This window comes from Littorina saxatilis, linkage group LG5 (assembly GCF_037325665.1).
Source record: "Littorina saxatilis isolate snail1 linkage group LG5, US_GU_Lsax_2.0, whole genome shotgun sequence".
Taxonomy (NCBI): Eukaryota; Metazoa; Mollusca; class Gastropoda; order Littorinimorpha; family Littorinidae; genus Littorina; species Littorina saxatilis.
Genome location: NC_090249.1, coordinates 17,213,623 through 17,231,939, shown reverse-complemented (window position 1 = coordinate 17,231,939; position 18,317 = coordinate 17,213,623). Strand labels below are relative to the sequence as shown.

At 40.9% G+C, this 18,317-nt stretch overlaps 2 protein-coding genes across 6 annotated transcripts in view; one reads left to right on the top strand and one right to left on the bottom strand.

Annotated features, from left to right (window-relative positions):
- Positions 1–890: 890 nt before the first annotated feature.
- Positions 891–12,281, top strand: LOC138966438 (probable histone deacetylase 1-B). The gene is made up of 15 exons (XM_070338679.1): positions 891–1,020; positions 1,953–2,065; positions 2,703–2,820; positions 3,324–3,398; positions 4,124–4,262; positions 4,860–5,001; positions 6,033–6,125; positions 6,401–6,650; positions 7,093–7,201; positions 7,775–7,833; positions 8,010–8,081; positions 8,660–8,806; positions 9,535–9,604; positions 10,994–11,040; positions 11,684–12,281. Exons 1-15 carry the CDS (start codon positions 972–974, stop codon positions 11,767–11,769), a joined length of 1,569 nt encoding a protein of 522 aa, XP_070194780.1. The 5' UTR covers positions 891–971; the 3' UTR covers positions 11,770–12,281.
- Positions 12,282–12,513: 232 nt separating this feature from the next.
- LOC138966436 (sperm flagellar protein 2-like) overlaps positions 12,514–18,317 on the bottom strand; it is a 99,881-nt gene continuing 94,077 nt past the window's right edge. For all 5 annotated transcript variants that reach the window (XM_070338674.1, XM_070338677.1, XM_070338676.1 and 2 more), the window contains 6 exons: positions 17,202–17,333; positions 16,215–16,360; positions 15,263–15,386; positions 14,225–14,305; positions 13,611–13,736; positions 12,514–13,087 (listed from right to left, as the gene is read on the bottom strand). In XM_070338674.1, coding sequence (XP_070194775.1) covers positions 13,019–13,087; positions 13,611–13,736; positions 14,225–14,305; positions 15,263–15,386; positions 16,215–16,360; positions 17,202–17,333 — 678 coding nt within the window. In that variant the 3' untranslated portion in view covers positions 12,514–13,018. The remainder of the gene's footprint in view (positions 13,088–13,610; positions 13,737–14,224; positions 14,306–15,262; positions 15,387–16,214; positions 16,361–17,201; positions 17,334–18,317) is intronic.

Below are 18,317 nucleotides of genomic sequence, written 5' to 3'. Positions count from 1 at the left end.
AAACAAAGTACTATACATAACAGTTTGTGTCTTTCCCAGTTTTTTTTTAAATTTTTTTTAGTTCCTTACTTTGAAAACAGAAGCAGACTTTTTTTCTCGTTTTCTTCTTACTATTTTTTTTTTGGGGGGGGGGGAGGGGAGGGTATTGCAAATTATCACTTGTTCCAAGACTTGCTATCGTGATCAAATAGAAGCTGCAAAGCTTTCAAACGATTGCCAAAAAAAAAGGAGTGAGGTTCCATTTGATTGAGCTCACCCGTCGGAAAAAGCTTCTTTTACACGCACCCCGCTCACAACTGAGTTGCTTTTTTTTGTTGCTTTGTATTTCTTTCTTTCTTTCTTCCTTTCATTCTTTCGTTCTTTCTTTCTTTCTTTATTCCTTTCTTCCTTTAATTTGTGTGCACTTATGGCACCAACGTTAAATTATTACTGTCAAAGAAACATCAGGTAAGACAAGTTCTGAACTGAAACCTTTAGGGGCCGTCTGAAAATTTCTATTTACATTACCTAACATTTGAGTAAGAATCCTTTAAAATGTGAAGTTCCCTCAATTGAATTATATCGATTAGTATTGTTTTCATTTGTCTGGATTCGAGGCTCGTTCAAAACAGAGCTCACAAGTTCAGTGAATCGGAACTGGCTACGTATGCGATGTCCTTCCGCCGGGATTGTTATTTGAGAGACTGGTCGAGAAATGTTAAAATGTTAAAACACGTATTTGCGCTTCAGATTATTACTGCACGTTAGTGTTGAAAATGTGTATAATTTATGTCGGCTACAGACGAAACTCACTGCACTACAGAAATCCGTAAAACAGATTGCAGACGAAAATGCTAATGACCAAGGGCGAGTAATTCTCATGTCTCCTCAGGGAATCCCCGCAAGGTGGCGCGTCCTACGTCATCAATCGAGGAAAAAACCTACACGGAGGGATTTTCGCTCCAAAGCACGCTTGAACTAAAATCAAAATCATGACATCAACACCAGCTTACAAGAAGAAGATTTGCTACTACTATGACGGTAAGGTTCAGCAGTTCGTCTTGTTCGTTGGATATGCATTGCAATAGCGTTAGTACTGTATGTGAAATCGGTTGTCGAATCTAACTGAATCACAAAGAAAATGGTTGGCCGATCGGGTTGCGCTCTGAAAACAAAAGCCGGTGAACACAAGTACAACCGACTGGAAAGGACGTGTGTACGTGGGTTTTTTCCCGTATTGACTCAAAAAAAGTTGTGGCTACTGCTAGATTTCGCTATGACTGTCCAGTCTTATCATGAAAAGCCACGCTAACAAGCACCTGACAATGCGGAGCGCATCGTATGGTTGGCCAAAATTATGACTTGTGAATGGCGTACCGGTTTGCATTTTTTCGACTCTCTTTAGAAACCGTTTTATGTATTATATACAATCTCTGTGATTATGTCAGATTGGGAATCTTCTCGCCATCATAAGCTTACTGTATGCTCGTCCAAACTGCCTCGTCTGGTGTCCTGATAAAAGTTTGCTTCATAAAATTGGTGATTTTTACAAGGGTCATTGAAAGTATGGTAGGCCAACCGTGTCAAATTACATGATGTTCGACTGAAGATGGGACAAAGTGGTTGTGTTTCTAATTCCTTTTCTCACAGTGTTTGATATTTCCTGTGTTTTGTTACTTTTAACTGCTAGATCACAATGTGTGGATTGATTTGTTTTGTTTTTAAAAAAACACTTAGAATATGATGAGTATGAAGTAATGAACACACTGCAGTATAAAGTCTATATATATATATACATTTTGTACTTGTCTTTTTCTCAGATCCTTGCTATCTTCATTTGTTTGGTTTGTTGTTTACACAAGAAGTTCAGAATATATATCTGTTTTTGTTTTAACTTGATACTGATCACATGGTTTGTGTTGCATCTGAATTTGATGCATGGAATTAAACTTAGAATATGTATTTGTTTGCAGGTGACATCGGAAACTACTATTATGGCCAAGGTCACCCCATGAAGCCCCACAGGATACGCATGACACACAACCTCATTCTGAACTATGGCCTGTACAGAAAGATGGAAATCTATGTGAGTTTTCTTTTGATTTTTTGGGGGGTACTGGATGTTAGTTAGGAATTAGTATATTGTCTCAAATGTTGAAATGGGGAGAGACGGGCGCAGTGGCGTGGTAGTAAGACGTCGGCCTCCTAATCGGAAGGTCGTGTGTTCGAATCCCGGTCGCTGCCGCCTGGTGGGTTAAGAGTGGAGATTTTTCCGATCTCCCAGGTCAACTTATGTGCAGACCTGCTAGTGACTTAACCCCCTTCGTGTGTACACGCAAGCACAAGACCAAGTGCGCACGGAAAAGATCATGTAATTCATGTCAGAGTTCGGTGAGTTATGGAAACACGAAAATACTCAGCATGACTACTCAACGAAAGCGGAGTGAGCTAACTATGCTCTCAGAGTATAGCGTGGGGAACTCAAATGGGCAAACGAGCTCACACGTAACCAGAAAATTCTGGAACGCTGAACTGAAGAAGAAATGGGGAGAAAAAAAAGTGGCAAGATTATTTACTCGGTTTGTGTTTCTGTTGGAATTTTTGTCCCTGCGTACCCTGATTCATTTTACTTACACATGCCCCTTCGCAGCGCAGTCAAGTTGTTAGGGCTATATTACAAATTATGATTTCTTTGTTTTTATTTTTTTACTTTTTTGTTACAGCGCCCACACAAAGCAACTGCAGAAGAAATGACCAAATTCCACAGTGATGACTACATCAAGTTTCTACGCAGTATCAGACCAGACAACATGTCAGAGTACAACAAGCAGATGCAGAGATGTGAGTATTTCATAGCTTCTTGAGGGAAAGACACTTTTTTAATAAAGACTTGAAGTTGTGAATGTGACATGAGTTTGAACGGTGCACTGATGAAGGTAATACACCGCAGTCAGTGCTTAATTGTGTAACGGCCTTGCTTTTATAGGGAACTCTTATTCTTTGTGTCATCAGTATGTTAACAGCAGAGTCTTACACTTATAGTTACACACACTTGCCTTTGGGTGTTACTTTTCGGAACCTTCTGTGAGACAGCTCTGGATATTAGCCAGTATTAAGTTTACAGCATTAGATTTCGAGGCACTATGTACAGCACATGTTGGTTAGTCTGTTAAATCCTGAGAAAAGTAAAGATGTGACTTCTAGTATTTCGCAGGAGTGAGAGGGGCATTCATAATCCCAAATGGTGACTGATGCAGAATTTTTTTTTTTTTTTCATTTTAACCTTTTATTCTGATTTTGCTTCCATTAATTTAACTTGTAATTCTATTGTCTTATGTTTACAGTCAATGTTGGTGAGGATTGTCCTGTGTTTGATGGGATGTACGAGTTTTGTCAGCTGTCAACAGGAGGCTCAGTGGGTAAGTTGTGGGCATTGCATTTTCTCTCTTGATCAATCCTGTTTATTGTTGAGTCTGTGTGTAGTAATTGGTGTCATTCCTTTTGTTTCAATATTGAACATGTTGCATTGTAATTCAAACACTGAGTACATTTTATCAAACTTGTCTTTTTGCTAAGTTAATGCCTACCACTCAAAAGTAGAACATTTTGAACCCGTTAGATTTTCATTTTAACTTAAGTGTAACAACTATTTTGTTGGTTCAGCTCTTTTTTTATTGTCCACCATGAGCTTTGGTACATTTCTAGAAATGTACTTTAATTTTAATAAACCCTCTCTACTTGACTTCTCTTTTTTTGTACCTGTCCAAAGAGAATTCATCTGCCTTCTTGGTTTTGACTTGTATACAATACTTTTTAATGTCTGCTGGTCTGACGGAAAGTTTTGACGTGTAAAAAAAGATGAAGCCTTCATATACAATTTTTTTTAAATAACGCTGGCTGGGTTTTTGTGAGCTGTGGAAGAGTTGTATTTATTGAAGGTGAGGCATGAATCTGATTGTAAACATAAAAAAAATTGGAGCTCATTGTTCACTGTGTTGCTATTGGCTTGGTTCCAGTCTAACCCACTTTCAAGAAATACAACTCTTCCACAGCATATAAAAACCCTGACAGTGACAGTGTTATTTACGCAAAACCTGTTATGAGTTTAATATGTGTATCTGATGTTGTTCTCGTATTTTCTCAGCTGGAGCAGTGAAGCTGAACAAACAGGCAGCAGACATTGCAGTCAACTGGGCGGGTGGCCTTCACCACGCCAAGAAGTCTGAGGCCTCTGGTTTCTGCTACACAAACGACATTGTTCTTGCCATTTTGGAACTACTCAAGTAGGTTGCAAACATAACCATATGCCTTCTTTCAGTGCTGTTTTCTGCTTTTTCCATTCTGCAATACAGTCGAACATGTCTATATCTACCACATTGTGGACAGCCCAAAAGTGGTCATTAGATTTAGAGACGGGTGCTGGCCATATAAAAGTGAATCCTGTAAAGAAAAAAACTTTGTCTGGGATCCTTTGGTGTGGTTGTTAGGCAGGTGGTCTCTTTTGAAAAGTGGTCTCAAGGGTAGCTTCGACTGTACTGTGACGTGACTTCTTTATTTACCAAGGAAACTTCTTTTACTACTGACTGGTGCAGTTTCACCAAAGTTAAGTACATGTTATTGCAGTGTTTGAAGACATTCCGATTTAAAGTGTCAAATATAATGCTTTGTGTTACTGCAGTGTTTGATGACATTCCGATTTAAAGTGTCTAAAAATGTAATGCTATGTGTTACTGCAGTGTTTGATGACATTCCGATTTAAAGTGTCTCAAATATAATGCTCTTCTCTGTGACATACTGTAAATGGTGTTTCTTTTGGATATTCATAATTGAAAGTGAAACCGAGTCTTAAAAACTAAAAAAAAATAATTGTGTTTTTCCAGATACCACCAGCGTGTTCTGTACATCGACATTGACATTCACCACGGTGATGGAGTGGAGGAGGCGTTCTACACAACAGACCGTGTCATGACTGTGTCTTTCCACAAGTATGGTGAATACTTCCCTGGAACTGGTGACTTGAGGGTGAGTCTGTGTGCTTTTTGGGTTAGATTCTTTAGTTTAATGCGCTGATTTATGTAGACTATTTTTATTAAGTTTAGCTGTAATCCCAGGTTTTCCAGAATGTTTTGTCACAAGTTACATGAGAAACCTGTTGCTGTTTCCATTTGCTTCTTGTTATTGTTCTTCTTCTTTGTTTCCTTCTTCCTTTGATACATAATGAGCCGTCATTCCTTACGTATTAGGCACACACAAAAAATAGGTCTGTTTACGGTAACCCGACCGACCCTAGTTTTTTCGCGCGACCCTAGACTTTTTTTTGGCATTTGGGGGAGAGAAAAAAAAAGAAAAAAAAAATCTTGTTTTTTTGGCAAAATAACGTAAAAATATGTTTTTTTGGAAAAGAAAAAAAAATCCTGACCTACCGACCCTATTTTTTGGGCCTATGTTACCGCAAACAGACCTCTCTTTTTTTTTTGGCCTTACCATCCTAAAGAAGTCGGTGACACTGACAGGCTGACAAAAATTTGATGAAGAATTACCAAAACTGGTTTCTGTTGTGTTTTGTTTTTGTTTTGATGTTTCCTTCTTTGTATAATTGCTTGTGTTCCTGCGGGGATATAGCTCAGTTGGTAGCGCGCTGGATTTGTATTCAGTTGGCCGCTGTCAGCGTGAGTTCGATCCCAGGTTCGGCGGAAATTTATTTCACAGAGTCAACTTTGTGTGCAGACTCTCTTCGGTGTCCGAACCTCCCCCCGTGTACACTACATTGGGTGTGCACGTTAAAGATCCCACGATTGACAAAAGGGTCTTTCCTGGCAAAATTGCTTAGGCACAGTTAATAATTGTCTACCTATACCCGTGTGACTTGGAATAATAGGCCGTGAAAGGTAAATATGCGCCGAAATGGCTGCAATCTACTGGCCGTATAAAATTTCATCTCACACGGCATTACTGCAGAGCGCCTAGAACTGTACCCACGGAATATGCGCGATATAAGACTCATTGATTGATTGATTGAAGATATTCATTTGTTTCTTTGGTCTGTTTTATAGGACATTGGTGCAGGAAAGGGCAGGTACTACGCAGTGAACTACCCACTGAGAGATGGCATTGACGACGACTCATACGAAAGCATCTTCAAGCCTGTAAGTTGTGTTTATACTTAAGACGGATTGGGCTGTGTTATTACACATACTTTCTTTGTGTGTTTGTTACGTGCATGGTAGAACATGTGCCTTTTTATTTTACCATCCTCAAGGTCAAGGCATAATTTGAATACTTTAACTCTCATTCTTCTCACACTTTTCCTGTAATGTGATTTATTTTGCATCAGAAGCAAGTTTCCGTGTTGTTAGTATACATATAAAGTTGTGGGGGTTGTTTCAAAACACACTGATTTCATGTTCTGCTTGTTTTGTAGGTGATGACCAAAGTGATGGACACATACCAACCCAGCGCAGTGGTCTTGCAGTGCGGGGCAGACTCTCTCTCCGGCGATCGTCTTGGCTGCTTCAACCTGACCTTGAAAGGTCACGGCAAGTGCGTGGAGTTCATGAAGAAGTGGAACCTGCCATTGTTGCTGCTTGGGGGTGGCGGCTACACCATCAGGAACGTAGCGCGCTGCTGGACATACGAGACCTCCATAGCTCTAGGGGTTGAGGTGGCTAATGGTGAGTGTGGTGATTTGTCTAATATGGAATACAATGAGGTAAGGGAGGCTGTGTGTGCTTTGTCACTTTCGGGTCCTTTTACAGACTCATACTAATCTTCCCTCTCTTTCCTGATCAGTGTTGGTCCTTTTTTGCTTGTTGTCCATTGCAGGTGTGTGTGTGCTAAACATTGCGTTCTCTACAACTGTACAAGAGGTTGGTAGGTCAGAAAACCTGTTTTAAATGGATGACACAGTACAGTATAGGGAGGGGAAACATCAAGCTTAGATGACTGAGTGCTTCTATCTTGCATCCTTTACTTGCTCAATCTTGTGTGTCTGTAAGTGTCAATAAGTTCTGAAAGAGCTGCTTTTTGGAATAACCATGAAATCTGCTTCAGGCTCTGCAGTCAAGATGTACATACCTCATGTGGTACCTTCACTCTTGTTTGTCCCTGTTTCAGAGCTACCCTACAATGACTACTTTGAGTACTATGGTCCCGACTTCAAGCTTCACATCAGTCCTTCCAACATGGCTAACCAGAACACGTCTGAGTACATGGAGAAAATCAAGTGAGTTCAGTAAAAACTTTCATTTATATGATCTTTATGAATAAGCTTTGCTCTTTTCACAGTCTCAGTTCTCGCGGAGATTCTTTTTCGTTTTTAGAGCTGTGTTCTTCTGAAGACGCTTTTGCTGACCAACTCTGTTAGCCTACTGATGTTCTGTTGGCAGATGGGCCACAGTAGTTCTAAACATATCTATACATTTGCATCATACTGTCGAACCTGCTCTCGCGACCACCTCTCGGTAACATACTAACGACCACCCGCCCATTACGACCACCCCAAAGGCTCCCCCATTTTGTTTCTCCCTGTGTACATCACCTTTTCATAGCGACCACCTCTCAACAGCGACCAATTTGGTTGGTCCTTTGGGTCGTTATATACAGGTTCAACTGTACTTACTATTGCCGTATATTGTTTTTGTGAAGAAAAGAAAGAACCTTGTACGCGTGAACCAAAACTCAAGAAACTTGCATGTCTGGCAACTGTTCAGCAATGGCACTTTTAAAACAACTTTCACACAAGTGAGTTTAGCATGAGCTCCAACCGTTCATCCTTTTCTGTTTCCATTACTTTCAGGTCCAGGCTGTTTGAGAATCTCAGGATGCTGCCCCACGCACCAGGTGTTCAGATGCAAGGTAATTATCTACCAGGCCACTGCGCCCATCTAACTCGGTATTTGGTTGCTGTGTTGTTATTTATTGCTTTGTTGGGGGTGGTTTTATGATTGTGAGTGGGCTCTGGAACTCCCTTGACCTTGTATATTGATATGTTTGAACTGTTCAGTGAAATGATTGTCTTGTGTTATTTGCAGCCATTCCTGAAGATGCAATCCAGGATGAGAGTGATGATGAAGACAGGGAGAACCCTGACAAACGCCTCTCCAGTAAGTAATGAAAGAATTATTCTGCTACCTACACTGTTTATTTGTATTCACTGACAAGCATCTATCTTTGCTATTGTCAAATCCGTATTTACTGACAGGCGTGGGTCTTTGCTCTTTGCCCACTCTTGTCAAATCTGTGTTCCCTGCCAAGCGTGATTTCTTTGCTCTAGTCAAAAATGGTTTGGCGTGGTGATGAGTCAACACATCTCATAATGTTGAGCTGGTCAAAAGATGAAGTACAGTAAATCACTGGTTGATGATATGTCTGTTTGTAAATTTCGGTTTGTTAACCGCATTCAGATAATGAGGTTTTATTGTGTTGAATTGCACACCTGATCGGATCGTCACCATAGTGCAAGGAAAAGTTGAAAGCGTGTAGCTGGAGAAGTTGTCATGAGGGTTGCGCGTTTATTTTTATTTATTTTTTTTTACACTGTAAGTGTAGACAGTTTCTTTAGGGAACTCCAGGCTGCTATACAACGGAGAGACGCACACATTAATAGTATCCTCTTTTCATGTTTGTAGCCCCTAAAATCTTAACTTTTAATATAATATTTGCTTTGATATCATTTGAACAGTCCGAGCGAGTGACAAGCGCATCGCCTGTGAAGAGGAATTCTCAGACAGTGAGGATGAAGGGGAAGGAGGTCGGCGGGATCGTGCCAGCTTCAAACCCAAGACCAAGAAAGCCAAGACAGAGGAGGAGAAGAAGGAGGGAGAAAAGGGTGAGATTCATCATTTGCCTTCTTGGGGTGGGTTTTGTTTTTTTTGGGGGGGGGGGGTGGTATTAGGATTTAGACAGCGACATTTGTATGCGCCTCAGGAGTGGACGACTGAAGAAGCGAATGAGAAGAAGAAGAAGATGATTTAGAATCTTGAGACCTTAGAATAACAAATATTTATTGTCCATACAAATACAATGGGAAATTGTGCCTTGGCTTCTCTGGATTGAAATAGATATAAACAACCAAGACATAATCACATCCAATGTACTCCAGACCATTACACACAAACACACACACTCTCTCTCTCTCTTACTCCCCTCCTGTACAAATTTGTAACATCATTTATTTTATTTTTATTTACGAGGATTTATATATCGCGCACGTATCAACACACACGGCGACTCACGGCGCATGTTACCTATTAATGCCGTGTGAGATGGAAATTTTTACACAATATATCACGCATTCACATCGGCCAGTAGATCAACAGCCTATAGGCGCTGCATCCACCTTTCACAGCCTATTATTCCAGGTCACACGGGTATCTTGGTGGACATTTTTATCTACACCTATACAATTTTGCCAGGAAAGACCCTTTTGTCAATCGTGGGATCTTTAACGTGCATACCCCAATAAATCACAAAATAGCATGTACCCATATTTTGTGTGCTGTGTTGTAATGCTGCTGTTTTCTGACATTGTGTTTTAAACCTAGGATTTGTTTCCAGAAGTGAAAGAGGAGAAGAAAGAGGCCAAAATGGACACCGTGGAAAAGGAGAAGAAACCGGAAGCTGCCAGGTAACCTTTAACGTTCAGTATCACAACACATGATATACTGTGAATGTTGATTTCTCACGACTCAGAGGCACGTGGCTTTCTGCATGGTGCCATGTTTTGGTACAGTGAACCCCCCCTTTTAAGACCTCCAAAAATATAAAAAAATTCAGGTGTTATAAAGGATGGGGGTAAATTTACAGAGGTTATGCACAGAAACTCGGAAAAAGCAATGTCTTAAAAAGGGGGGGGGGGGGGGGGTGTCTTAAACGTGGGGTTCTGTTGTATCAGAAATGCTTTCATAACTGTTTATGTCCTGGTCTTTCTTCTAAGAATCATTAACAGCAGTCAAATCAGGCACCACTAATTTTTCTGATCTGATTCTTGGTGATGTATAGGTTGTTTCAGTGTTATAACAGAAAAGGGCTGGCCGTAAGAAAGGTCCTTTTGAACGCAAGGCTACAATCCTTCAGTAATAAAGTTTTCAAGTCCGAGTGTGTTAATATTTTTAGCTGCTTTTTCAATGGGTTCAGTATTTAATATATACATGTATGTCTTGTGCTGGTTGGCCTAGTGGTAAGGCGTCCGCCCCGTGATCGGGAGGTCGTGGGTTCGAACCCCGGCCGGGTCATACCTAAGACTTTAAAATTGGCAATCTAGTGGCTGCTCCGCCTGGCGTCTGGCATTATGGGGTTAGTGCTAGGACTGGTTGGTCCGGTGTCAGAATAATGTGACTGGGCGAGACATGAAGCCCAGGGGCGGATGAGGGGGGGGGGGGGGGGTTTCTGGGGTTTCCGGAAACCCCCCCCCCCCAGCCAAAAAAATTTAAAAAATTTTTTTTTGGGGGGGGGGTTGAGTTTCAATTTTTGGGGTATTAATCAGTGACAAAATCTGCTGCCTGAAACTGGTAATGATCATCCTCAGAATGCACCAGATTGCACCATTTTGCATCCTTTTTTTCAAAATTTTCCGGGGGGGCATGCCCCTGTACCCCCCTAGCAAGCTAGGCGCTTCGCGCCATCAGCTGCGCCGTCAGCTCGGCACTTCGCGCCTTCACACCCATATTTTCACAATATACTTTTGGAAACCCCCCCCCCCCCCCCCCATAAAATGAACTGATCCGCCCCTGAAGCCTGTGCTGCGACTTCTGTCTTTGTGTGTGGCGCACGTTATATGTCAAAGCAGCGCCGTCCTGATATGGCTCTTCGTGGTCGGCTGGGCGTTAAGCAAACAAACAAACAAAACAAAAACAAAAATGTCTTGTGCTTTTTTACGACTTTTTTGGAATGAATGATTTGAGTGAGGCATAGAATTTCTGAACAGCTGTCATTTGCTGTTTCCTTTCATTTGCATGTAATTAGATTGGTAGATTTTGAATATTCTAGTGTTGACCGTTTGATTTTTTCTCTCCAGTGACTCAAAGGAGAAAGCCGAGAGTGCCGCTACAGCTGACAAGAAAGGTACAACGTTTTTTGTTTTCATAATGGTCCAGGTGGGCAGTACTGATGTCACATCTTTAGATTTTCAAATCTAGCTGAACGTTATGGGCTGGTTTTGGGAAAGCGAAAGTTGTGCAGACTCATGCATACAGCAAGTTTTTTGGTCATAAGTAGGGTCCACTTGGGTAAGACTCTTCATGAGTGTGCTTTGAAAGCAATCTATAGGTTACAAGTGTTGCATATTTGGCCTTTTTCTAACGAGATTATTTTAGTTCGGATGGGTGTTTTTTCTAACGAGATTATTGTCTAACTAGCTTTTGACAGCACACAAAGACGCTCCTCGGGAGATTGTTTCTGCATAACTGTCGCTTCCTCATGTTGTCCATAGTTTGAGCTCCTCTGGCTAGAGGGATGTACCAAAGTCAGATTTTTTGAGTTTTCAAGAGCTGGTGCGCTGTTTGAAAATGTCCAAAAATCAAGCTGTCTAACAGCATCATTAGTCTTACAGTAGGCTTTGCAGCTATGGCTTTGTTACAGTAAGCTTTGCAGCTATGGCTTTGTTTAGCAGCTGTGAATTACAGTATAAAGTTTACCTGAGCTTTGAAAGTGTTTGCATGCTTGCTGTCCATACTCGGACTAAACTTGCATTCTAAATTTTGTGCAGATGCTCCTGCTACAAAACCAGATTCGACGGCTGAGCCGATGGAGACGGATTCGACCCCAAAAGAGCTTGAGAAGATGGACGTTTGACCGTGACCCTCGGGTTTTCTTGAATACGGAGGAGAGTGCAGAGAAGCAGCAACAAATTTGAAACTTTTTAATCAATGTTTATCATTGGACTGTAAATGTGGCAATCCACTATTAAGTCTGTTACTATTTGTAGAGAGAGAGACTAGTAAGTGGGAGTGCATGGAGACTTGGAACAACCAGTGTTGTGTTTGAGTGTGTAAGGCAGAGTAAAACAAGTCTATTCAGTGGTGCCCATGTGGCACTGAAAGTGTTCAGCTGCAATGCAGAATTTTTTAAGCTGGAAGAATGTGAATGAATGAAAGTTTGTGAGCTAGCGTATGGATACTTCAAATGTGCAAAGTGGAATGCTTTCTGCCAGAAATGTGTCTATTTAGAGCTCAATTAAATGCGTTGTTGGTATTGTGAAAAGTTCTTGCTGTCGACATGTTTTAGGGGGTAGGGTTCACATTACGAGCTAAGCATTGCCACTTGCAAAACCTACGGAAATGTGAATAAACTTTTCATGTTTTCAACTTATCGTTATTATTGGTGTGTGTCAGTGGGTGTTTTGATGTGTTTCTTTGTTATTTTTTGGGCGGAGGCTGCTTGTGTGCGTGTTTGTAATTCCTCCACACCATGAAATGTGGCAATCCACTATATCTGACTCGCTCTTCATGTAACACACACACATTGCAGCTGCATGCAGGTTTGAAAATAAAACTGTACACAAGCACACTGTTCTCCTTCTTTCACAACAAACTGATGTTCATTTAGTGTTTTTCTTTTCTCTTCCGTTCCAATTTGGTGTCAAAACATTTCCAATAACATGAGATAAATGTCACATGAATCCTTTGCCAATATCACTTCAGTCCATACATAATAGTAAAATAATGTTAAGTGTGCATCCGTCTATTTGTTTCGCTTCATTCCATTTATATTAAGACAACTAAATACATCTTTTTTTTCTGCGTTCCCAGCCATGCTAAAACTTTAATTCAGTCTGCAGGGTGAAGTCCGCTGCAGCGACGTTGCTGGCCCCATTTAAATACAATTTATATATTCACAAGCACTGATTTTTTGTAAATGCTAAAGTTGAATGGAATGGGTAACAATGATGAGTAAAAAGAAAATGTTCTTTCCATCTCATCATTTCAACTACATTCAGCAATAAGGCAAAATCAAATAGTCCGTTAAAATGACAGTCTTTCTGCTTGTGATGCAAAGCAGCATGATCAGTTCAGGGAGCTGCATTCCATCTTCAGGCGATGATTTAGTCCATGGTCTTCAGGCTGTTGAGTTCAGCGTGATCTGTGGAGCTGGATAGTATTCCTTTCAGGTCCTGTGAAAGATGGGTTCAAACTTGTAAATGGTACAGAGGACATTTTACCACCTTATGAGCAAAAGGAATCGGTTCTTGCTGTTAGTTACAGTTGTCATCAAAACCAGCCATCTTGCAGAATGTTCTCAGTAAAGAAATGTTATCAGTTAACATGTCCTATGGCTTCAAAGGCTAGGAAACTAGCCATACACTTGAAAGCATTCTTTTGAACACACTGCAAATTACAGCATATAATAGGCCTGAATCTAAACTAGCCACAGACACACATGAAACCATTCTTTTGAACACACTGCACTAAACAGCATAAATATATATAGGCCGGAATCTAAACTTTAGCCACAGACACACATGAAACCATTCTTTTGAACAAACTGCACTAAACAGCATACAAATACATGTAGGCCGGAATCTAAACTTCAACAAACCAAGACCAGACCATACCTTCAACACCATGATTTTCCTAGCAGCACAAACACCAAGGGGTGCAAGTTAAAACGTTATCAACCTAAAGATTTGTACTGACCAGCGCCTTGAAAGACTTGCATGCCACCACAATGTCTTGGATGAGGGGATGTTCGATGAGGACTCGGTACAGCACAGGCTTTAAACTCTCATCACCCAGCTCGACATACACCACGGACAGCTTTTCCTGCACAATCAAACAAGTCTTGTGAGCAACAACTCATCTTAATAATATCTGCACAATCATTTAAGTCTTGCAAGTAACAATTTGTCTTAATTCTTCTTCTTTGTTCATTGGTTATAACTCCCCAACCTTTCACGTGTATGACCGTTTTTACCCCGCCATTCAGCAAGCCATACACCGCGTTTGGGGGAAGCATGCAGTGTATTTTTATGTTTCTCTAACCCACCAAACTCTGACAGGATCTTTTCCGTGCGCACTTGGTCTTGTGCTTGAGTGTACACACAAAGGGAGATAAGGCACTAGCAGGTCTGCACATAAATTGGCCTGGGAGATCGAAATAAACTCCACCCTGAACCCACCAAACGCGACCTTGATTGAAACCCGCGACCTTCCATATGGAAGCTTCGGTGAAAGAGTTTAAGAGTCCAATTCTCATTTTAAAATCCAGGAGCAGTTTTAGGTGTGAATGAAAAGCTTCAAGCCACCCCTACCTTTGAAGTAGCATCCTCAGGATCCACGGATACACTGAAGCGGTGACTGTCTCCGCTGGCTATTTCACTGTGGTGGAACACCTGCACAAAACAGAATTGTTTGTCACAGACACAAACACATGATTCCAAATTATATAATTATGTTGTGTTTTACTAAAGTCATTCACAGCTGGATCATTTTTAACAACACACACTGTTCTCATAACTGTTTTTCCTTACCAAATTCCAACCCACATTTCTGTTCACTTTTCTTCACCATCTCTCTCTTCCTTGCATCAAATGCTGGCCTGACGTACCCCAGTCTATTTACCCCTCCAGGAACCTATATGTAGTACAGCGGTACCTGTAATAAGAGGACCCTCTGATGAGAGGACACCTTCTGTTGTCCCTTCGTCTATGATGACTAAAATACACCTATCATAACAGGCCACCTGCAAAGCAGGAACACTTTCCGGTGGTTTCAAGGGTGTCCTTTCATCACAGGTACCACTGCAGTACCAATTTACATGCGCAGTCTGGGGGAGGGGTTATAATTTGATTGGTCATCACAGCAATCCCTGATCTGTTGTTGTAGTTGTTGTCGTTAGCCTTTTAATAGTTTTTCTTCTTTCGTATATGCAAAATATTGCCAACATTGGCATGGTCTAATTGAGTTTTGCACCTGTTGAACTTTAGAATTTTCTGTCTGCCAGTCTTTCTTTTCCATTCTCTTTCAACTTACATCTCCCTTCCTTCTGCATTTGCAGGGACACTTTCAGGATTCCGATTGGGACCTCAAATGCACAATTTGTTCAGCAAAACGCCTACACAGTCCCCTGTTTTGTTTACTAGAGAATTGGCGAGGAAATAGCGTTTCTTGGGCAAATCTCAACAGAGGAACGCTATGATTTGACGAAATTTTCTGTATCAACCAATGGTGTTCAATTCTTGCATAGCTAGCCATCAAACCGTTTCATATTCACTCTTGCTGTCTTTTTTAGCGAGAGGCTAGCCGCAAGCCGTTGTCGCGTGAAAGATACAGGTGTCAGTTGTGCATACCCTGTAGAGAGAGTCCAGAGGCACGACAGCATCAACTGCCTCAGGGGGGATCTTGTCGGCAGTCATGGAGGGTTCCACTGCTGCTTTGTCCTCCCGCTCCTCCTCGTTGGCTTCCAGATTGATGCTACACACATCATCAAACACCATTCACATATCAGTCCACTACAGAATTTTGAATAGTTAATGAGATATGATACCGATGAACTTACAAGAAACTTTCCACTGCTGGTACGAAAAAGTCACCAAGACAAACTTCATCCTGGAAACTCTTTCTCATTTCTCCGAGACACAATGATGAGAAGTGACTGAATTATTTTGTGACGCCACTGTTTAAATTGTTTGGCTTTTGACGTCAGAAACTTCACTTTGGAAGTAAGGGTCAAACGAGACGTCTTAGTTTCTTTAGTCGATGTCTTATCTCATAAAGTGTGTTTTCCACATGATAAAATCTGTGTTGGGTTGATATGAAGCAAGGTATTACACTACAGGAAAGCTGGATTAAACTAATCTTAAACAAGAAATAGCACATTTTCTTTCAGCATCATTGTTTAATAAATGTTCTAAAAATATAACTTGTCACAACCAAGAATAGCCAGTTTCTTTTATAAATGGAGTTAACCGTGCGGGCTCTTATTTTTTTACAAATTTGGTGACTTATTTGGCATTCTCAACAAAACTTTTTATTTAATTTAGCACACTACAAAAGTTAATGATGTGAAAAAGCATAATAAACCACAGAAAAGAGATTAAACTCGCCTTAACTTTTTCTTTGAAGAACTTATCAATAAATTTTTTTTTATTTTGGAGGAATCTCTGAAAAGAACATTTTGCACACACACACACACACACACACACACACACACACACACACACACACACACACACACAAATTAAAAAACAAAAATTAACAAAATAAAACGTTTTGCACACACAAAAACTTCAAACTCTTTACCTGTCCACAGTGCTGGTGACGCGCTCTTCGGGAGCAGCAGTACCTGGTAGAGGCTTCTGCAAGCGCGGCATGTGTGTGTTAGACACCACACTCAATGCTCGCAGGAACCCTTCATGTGAGTTTGGCACTGCGCTGAAGTACATCAGCTGTCAAACAAAGAAAAGGCACTTTGCAGATTTCAGAAGCAACAGCAGGCATACATAAATGACAAGAATTGCGGAGTCAAATTCGCAATCGTCCCTCCCCAAGCCCAAAAATGCATACATCGCTTTCATTTCTCCCGCTGTTACTCGTTTCTTCTCTAAACACAATGTAGCACCCCTAGAAACAGAGATGGGTGTTCATATTTCACTGTCACGTTTCAGCAATACATTTTGAAACTTTCCAAATCAAATGAGAAGAACATTTCAGGCAAAGGCATGGACATCCTCTGCATTCAAGAGATTTCCAAGTAGGGAACTGTGACATGGAAATCACACCAAGTCTCTCCTCTTCCAATTTCAAACAACATTCAACTTCTGTATCCTTTATTTGAATCCCCTTCTGACCATAAATGTTAGAAACGGTAGCTCAGTTGGTAGAGCACTGGACTTGTGATCGAAAGGTCGCAGGTTCGAATTCGGGCCGGGACGGACACGGGTCAACTTTATGTGCAGACCCAGAGACGGAAGCCATGTCCCACCCCCGTGTCATCACAATGGCACGTAAAAGACCTTGGTCATTCTGCCATAAGTGCAGGTGGCTGAATACACCTAAACACGCAGACACCTGGGTAGCGCGACTCCGTTGCTGCTAGCTTTCCACTGGGAGGAAGCGACCCGAATTTCCCAGCGATGGGACAATAAAGTAATGAAATGAAAATGAAATGAAATGAAATGAAATGAAAATGAAAATAGCTGTTTGGTCATCAAAAAATATCATTTATGTCTCATGATTAAAATATTGGTTATACCTCATTATTGTAATATAACAATATTTTTTACTGACCATGCTAAGGTAGTTCAACTTTGAAGGAAATTCTCTGTGGTCAGCGAAAATGTCAAAGAGGATTTTCTTCAGGCTGGTCTTGCGGTCATAGGAGTCTGAGCTGTTGTCGCCAGTTTTAAACCAAAGGTCCATCTGAAAGTGAAAACCGTTCGGGTGATAAGAGTTCAACCATCTTAACACTATTGTGACTAGCACTGCCACGGCGTTAACGTCCTGCCTGCCCAAGCTTGCCACCAAGAAACTTCCCAAAAATCAGTAACTGTAAAGAAATCTGTCTAGCAAGCTTGAATTAAGTCCAATCACCACCAAATTTTGTGTACTAATTCAAAAATGGATGCCCAGTTCAGTCGTGCTATTTATAAGTTTGTCACGCGATTTGTTTTAGCAAAGGGGGGTGAAAGGGGGGTGAAAGGGGGATAATTTGTGTTTTTTAACGGTTTTTTGTGTGTGTTTTATTTTCCACTGCTTTTTTTAAAAGTTATTTTTTAACAGAAAGTATTATAAATAATGTTATAACCAAACAAGGTGTAAAACCTATGAATTAGCTGAAATATTGTTAACATTGTACACAGAAATAAGGAGACAGTACAAAGAAAAAAACAAGCAAATCACGCATTCACTCACAGCATCCTGACTCAAATGAAACAAAACTGTAACACTCACCAAATGATGTCTAGGTAATCCATATTGAATATAAGTCACATTTTCACAACAAAGTACCAACTGTACACCTATGAACAATTCCAAAAGGATTTGAAGGCTCCAGCCATCCATTGTTATCAGTGCTGCCACGCCCCCATAGCTCCTGCACGATTCCGAGATACATGTTCGTCTAGCAGTATCACCCCCTACCACGTACTAGCAACAACGGGACTGTTTCTTCCTCAATATCACTGCTATTATCGCTTTCTTGAGGCTAAAACGACACGATGTATCATGATCTACAAGATCCTCAAGATCCAACATCCGGAGAATCTCCTCCCGTGACAAGGCTCGCCTTCGATTCATTTTTTTTGTTCGAAAACACCACGCAAATCTGCACTAATTTGATCAAGCCGGAAGAGAAAACCACGTGTATCAAGGGAAACAACTCAATTTACTGCAAGCTTCAAAAAC